This window comes from Corylus avellana, chromosome ca6, assembly GCF_901000735.1.
Source record: "Corylus avellana chromosome ca6, CavTom2PMs-1.0".
NCBI classification, from domain to species: domain Eukaryota; kingdom Viridiplantae; phylum Streptophyta; class Magnoliopsida; order Fagales; family Betulaceae; genus Corylus; species Corylus avellana.
In genome coordinates, this window is record NC_081546.1 from 23706692 (window position 1) to 23713179 (window position 6488).

The 6488-nt window shown below is 35.4% G+C and overlaps 1 protein-coding gene and 1 long non-coding RNA gene across 2 annotated transcripts; both read right to left on the reverse strand.

Moving 5' to 3' along the window:
* Positions 1 to 1401: 1401 nt before the first annotated feature.
* On the reverse strand, positions 1402 to 3165 carry LOC132185706 (uncharacterized). Its single transcript, XR_009440629.1, has 3 exons — positions 2677 to 3165; positions 1559 to 1644; positions 1402 to 1485 (listed from the first exon to the last, which is right to left on the reverse strand). It is a non-coding gene; the product is annotated as an uncharacterized LOC132185706 (long non-coding RNA).
* A 1643-nt stretch (positions 3166 to 4808) lies between these two features.
* On the reverse strand, positions 4809 to 5455 carry LOC132185409 (uncharacterized). Its single transcript, XM_059599187.1, has 2 exons — positions 5233 to 5455; positions 4809 to 5113 (listed from the first exon to the last, which is right to left on the reverse strand). Exons 1-2 carry the CDS (start codon positions 5453 to 5455, stop codon positions 4809 to 4811), a joined length of 528 nt encoding a protein of 175 aa, XP_059455170.1.
* Between the last annotated feature and the right edge of the window lie 1033 nt (positions 5456 to 6488).

Sequence of the window (6488 nt, forward strand, 5' to 3'; positions counted from 1 at the left end):
TTTTGGATCCCAACATGAATCACAGGCAGCGGCAGAAGCCCACGAGTCATCACAGCCAAGTGTGCGTACACGTAGGGCTACTCAGTCACAGGTAAAATTCAAGTTTTTAAACTCTTATTTTTTTTTTATTAACAAAACTGTTATTTCCCGATGACTCCATAGCTGCCCACTAATATCTGAATGTTTGAAATTGGTGATTTAATTTAGTAAATTAGTCTGCAGTTTTTTTTTTGTACTTAAAAAACTCATATACTTGTGCTTAATTTGTAATATTCACACTGATTTCCGGTTTTTCTTCTTTTTTCTTCTTTTTTTTTTTTTTTTTTTGGTATCTGCAAATAATTATTATTTTTGTTAACGCATCCTTTGGATCCCAACATGAACCACAGGCAGAAGCAACAGCGGAATCATCACATCGTGGTAGTACACGTGTACTAAGAAGACGTGGAAGTAGTGCCACGCAATGATCACAAGCTGAAACTTATCACATCTCTTCATAGTGCCTTTTTCCCGCATACCCATTTTATAATCAAGTGATATGTCGGGTTTTTTTGGTTTTATGTTTGTAATATAAAAACATTTGGGGTATTCATTTTGGGACTTTATGTGCTTGTTAGCTTCAATGTTGTTCATTAAGCATTAAACATGTACTGTTAGTTATTGAATTACATTTTTAAATTTCGTCATCACAATTACCAATTCCAGATTGTATTAGTGGACGGATAAAATTAATTATGCCTGCAAATTATATTGTAGGGTTCAATATTTCAAACTTAAGAGCAACGTACAAATAATCATAAATTGCCGCATACAAATAAAACTAATGCATGGAAATAGTTGTTCCATAAAAGTAATCAGCCGACCTGATAATTACGAACAAGCAGGATTTTTACGTAATTGTTACATAGAAGACATAACCATATATCCACGTGGACAACATAGGTAAGTAAACAATATCCTTGACAACAACAAAACAGATAGTCCATTTCACTGATAATAATCTAATTGCCTCATTCCCATGCCTCAATGCCCCATCAACCTTAGACAAATCAACAGTACACAACTCACCAACAAAAAAACCAACAAATATGTTTGGATCTTTAGTTTGCCCCTAAGTAATGACACTTCACATTTCAGGGAATGAACTTGTTTATACAGCGCAGGTAGGACCTCCCTTCCGCGAGCACAGGTTTCTTTGTCATACCATTGGAAAAAAGGACATTGGCCAACTTTCTGTAATTACACAAAAAAAAAATCTGATAATTACGAACAAGCACAAAGTAATAACTATTTCGTAAAACCAAATTATCCAAATTCAAATACCTTTTTACGGTCATACATAGCACACCCATAGAATCGCCTCCCAGGATTTTTTATAGTAGTGGATGTTATTATTGGGCTTGTATGTCCGCACCTACACTGCACAGGTTCCATATCCTCTTTCACCGATGATGTCATAGATGCCGACGACATTGACTGCTCATTCTACGGTGAAACCCACAATTATTAGAAGTAATCACAATTCCCTAATGGGTTTCACTAATTAAAATTCACAAACCTTTTTCATCTTTCCATCGTAGAATTCGCTTTCATTGTCTCCTATCCCGAAATCTTTCTTCCTCCTGTTCATCTTATAATATGAACCTAACAATATATAACTGACATGTGAGAGAATAATCAAGCTCATAAAAGAAAAATAAAATCAAGCTTGCCAAAAGATTATTCTCACTTCAATTTGTAATCTAAACAATACTGGAAAAATAATGTACCCTAAACCCTAACCGATAGATAATCACATTGTTTAAAATGTGATTCCCCTACAGAAATAGTACTGCTCAATTTGTAATCTAAACAATACTAAGTTGTTAGTGTAGTAGCTAGAGATGGTATATGAGCATAGAGGGCTCCCTACAAACATGCAAATATGCAGTGTAATCAAGCATGCAATAAGAAGAAATTAGCCATAGCATCCAACCACATATATCATACTGCTCAATTGTAGAATGATGAAACTTCCCTAAAAAAATTTACAAAGTCATTAAAACCCAACCAACCACAATCTATCATATCCCAACAATAATACCACTTTTTTCTCCATTGAAAAATACTTTTCTTCCAAATGTTAATACTAATATGATTAACATTTCTTTCAGTAATTGACCTTTCTTCTCATCAACTAAAAAAGGTGGCAACAATATTGGAGGACCTAAAAACAAAGACATGCATAGAAAAGTATGGCAAGTATGGCATGAACTATTAGGTAAAAAAAAAAAAATTCAAAAAATACTGCTCAATTGTAGAATGATGAAACTGGCGTAAACTATGCACAAAGAATTCCTATTTTCATGTCCTCGGCAATCCACCATTTGAGTAGAGAAGCAACAAAATAAAATAAATAATTATACAGATCAAACAATCCCCCTTGACCAACTTGCCAGTGCACACGAAAAAAACCAGTCTCTTTCCAGGACCACAACCAAGGTGGACCACACCCACTGCCAATCAACAATAATATTGGCTCAAAAGTGGAATATTCGACAGATGTTGGACAAAAAATGGTTGGGGATGGGGTTTCGACCAAAAGCTTCCAACACAACAAGAAAATTCAAAACACAACTATTAAAGGCTTCCATTTCAGTCAATCAACAAAACCCACAGAGAAATTTCGGAAAATACCTTCGTCGAAACCGGATTTTTCCGATTCAAAATATTGTGAATCGACGGAAACCTAGCCGGAAAAGTGACGCCGGAATTGATGGTCCAAACGGTGGGTACTGTCGCCGGTGGCCTCTGTCGCCGGTGGGTTCCGTCTCCGGTGGTTCTGTCGCCGGCGGGGTCTGGGTCGGTGGCGTCTGCTGCGTCGGTGGCTCGCCGCTGGTTCTATCGGGTGGGTTTCGTATGGTCCGTATGGAAGGGTTTCAAAAAAGAAGCCATCTAGTTATATAAAACTCACCGTTTTGGATGGTCCAAAACGGTGAGTTTTATATCCTACATGTCCAATGTGAACACGTAGGATACAAAAATTCCACTTAGGTGGACTTAAGTGAAACGGTTCGTTTCATTCAAATAACGGCAGTTACCAAAATTTAACGGTATGGAGTTTCTAGTAATTTCGAGTGACCCAAGGAGTAAATTTTCGAAAAAAAAAACCCAGGGAGTTTTTAAAAAAGGCGCGTTTACCTAAGGATTTTATATACAATTTCCCTAAAAAAAAATGTCCTTATTTTTAATTTGCCCATTAAACTTGAAAAAAATCAGTATAGGTATTGTAATAAATTTTCAAAAAATGGAAATGAAGAAAAAAAAATTGGATTATTAATATTAGGGTATTGAAAAAGAAAAAAAAAAGAAATTGTGCCACGTGTAGTTAAGGTGATCCCGACATGGTTTCATTAAGTTAGTAGTTAACTACTTAACTATAACATATTATGATCATAGCTCATAGTATTTGATTTGGATTTGAAAAAGAAAAAAAAAAAAAAAAGAAGGAAGAACCAAACAAGATTACTCATGAAGATGATTGCTTGACAAAAATTACAAGATCTTATCATGGAAGTTGGAACAACCCATAAAGGAATAATAACAGGCAACCGCGACACCAAAACCAACCCCATTTGACATAAGAAGTATATATATATAATAAAGAGAGTGAGATTTTATTTTAGTAACTTTGTTTAAAGCACTAAATAACTATAACATCTTAAAACAACAATGGTAGCACGAGTAATTTTCTATATTCTAAGAAATGGACATATGCAATATTTTGAAAGATATATTCTTATATGTGCGCTTATACTTTCTTTCTATAAAGAGAATTTCTAGAAGAGGAAAAATCCAGAACAATGCATCCATGCATTTGTTGAGGAAAATTCAACCACATGGCATCCATAAGTTGGTTGATTTCAGATCTCACAGGCGCGCATAAGAATTGCCTGTAGCTTCAATTGTTTGACATTATATAATGGGGACGGTTGGATTTCTCTCAATGCTTCACAAAGTAAACAAAACCACATTAATTTTTTATGATATATGTTAATAATTGATATACAAAGTAATGAGAACTATGAAAAAAAAAAAAAAAAAACCTACATACCTTTGCATAGCAAGCTTTCCAAGTCATTAATTTTGAATGACTTGACTCTGGGAGGAATTCAATCTATTCAATATCCAGAGTAGTCTCGATCGAAAGGGGGAAACTAAATTCCGGTTTTATTGAAGTGATCGAAGAAAAGGATATAACATGACTATATATAATACTCAAATCTATGTTAGGAGTAACAATGTCGAGTTCAATCAACTCACATGCGATTACTTGAAATCTTAATCATTTTTAACATATCACAACAATTTAGCTTTAAGTTCGTAATGAGTGGATGTTTAAAAAGAACATCATGCAACCATTTGTGTGTCACAGTGGCGGAACGTAATTCATAGAAGGAGTTGGGCCTGACGCCCTGATGGATAATCATAGTGGGCTTTCTTGAAGCCCACTTTAGTCGGAATTGTGAGGAATGAAGAGTTTGCCATTGTTTGATAAAAAAAATAAAGCCGAATTAAAACATGTACGTTGGTTGTCACAAGTAGACCTCAACAAAGAGTACGACGAGCATCACCTTGGAATCCCAATATTTGTAATTGTTGGGAGTAAAAATCCCAATAATAAATAATTTGTAGCAATAAATTGATAGGAAAATATTTAACCAAAACTTGTAAATTAATAATATTAATAACATTGATTCACCATCGAAATCCCATATATATATATATATATATGATTAACATAATCATATATCTTACTTGTAAATAATTTAGGATTCCGATTCCCGTGCCTTGGGCCTAAATTTCGATTCCCATGCCTCGGAATGCCGATAATTGTTAATACAAAACCTATTATAACAAGGAATCCCAGAACTGACGCAGCTTTCCTGTACGTTGGACTCTCCCGGCCCGTTGATGTCGACGGCCCTGTCGCTGACGTTGGTGTAGTCTGAGTACTCTATCATGTACTCCACGGCCTCGCCCTCAGTCAGTCTCCAGCAGCCCTTGGCGCGGATCTTGGACCGGTACGAGACCAGGTCATCCCCTCCATCATCAGGGGTATCAACCCCAACTCCTGGTTAACCCTGTACCACTTCACCCTCCCACTCAGCCTTTTGGTCGGCCAGGTGATTTCTCCGTCCGGGAGCTTTCGGAGCTCCCTCACCCTCATGCCCGCCAAGCACTAATAGGGGCCGGTGACATCGACGGCCATGGGACTGCCGTCGGATCTGGACTCGATCTTGTACTCCACGTTCTCGCCCTCCAACAGACTCCGGCGGTCCGCGAACCGCAAGGCCGCGAGGCGGATCGAGGACTGGAGCACGAAGAGGTCGTCCCCTCCGTCATTGGGGGTTATGTACCCGTAACCGTCCGAGCTATTGAAACTTTTCACCTTCCCTTTCAGCCTCTCACCCATCTCTCTCACAAACCCTAAACAGACTCTCTCTTTCTGACTCTCGTCTGACGTAATGGATTCTTCCTATTTAATATTTTTAATTTAAATATCATTATTCTTACTATTTAAATTTTATATTTTTATAATCAAAATTTTCAACATCTCATTTTTATAATGATAGAAATTTTTTTCAAATCAGTAAAGAGAAAATATTATTCATGACAAATATCTAAAAACATTTAAAATATACATTAAATTCTTAATTTTATTAATAACGGTTTATTAATTTAATTTAAATTTAATATATCTTTTAAATATTTATAAATATTTTATACTATTTTATATGAGTTAAAAAATATTTTTTCTACACCAATTGAAAGAAATTTCTATTCTTTTATAATCAAGAATTCATTGTATATTGTGTCGTAGCGAGCTGCTAGACATAGGTGGACACCTATTTTACTTTCTTAGAATATTGCATTTTGAACGGCTCTACGAAGGTTGACTGTATCTTTTAGATTGAGTTTTGTTCAGTAGAATCGAGGTGGAATTCTCTTTTATACGTTGGAGTGTGGATCACAATCCGTACATTTTATGTGTGATTAACTACATGATTTCACGTGTACTCATAATGATCTTTCTTGAGGCCTCAAGTAAGATAAATTAATTTGTCGCAATAAATTGATAGTTTTATAAAATGTTAAGTATTATTTAACCAAAACTTGTAAATAATAATAAGGGTAAATATATTATATATCACTGAGTCAATGCGACTAAAACTTTAAAATTCCTAAGTTTTTTATTTTTTTCAAATTTTTACTCCTTGAGTTAATCGAAATGCCAAATAAATTTTCACTGTTAAATTTTCTCAAATTTGTTTAACGCCCATTAGTTCCAATCAAAACGCGCCGTTTTGACTGGGACTAACTTCAATCCAGTTTTTGGGACTAACTTCCTCATCTATAGATTTATTGAAGTCTTCAATTTCGACAGCCTTTAACCAATGACGCTAACCTAAAACTGGAAGAAGCTTGTAACAATTGGGATTCGCCCC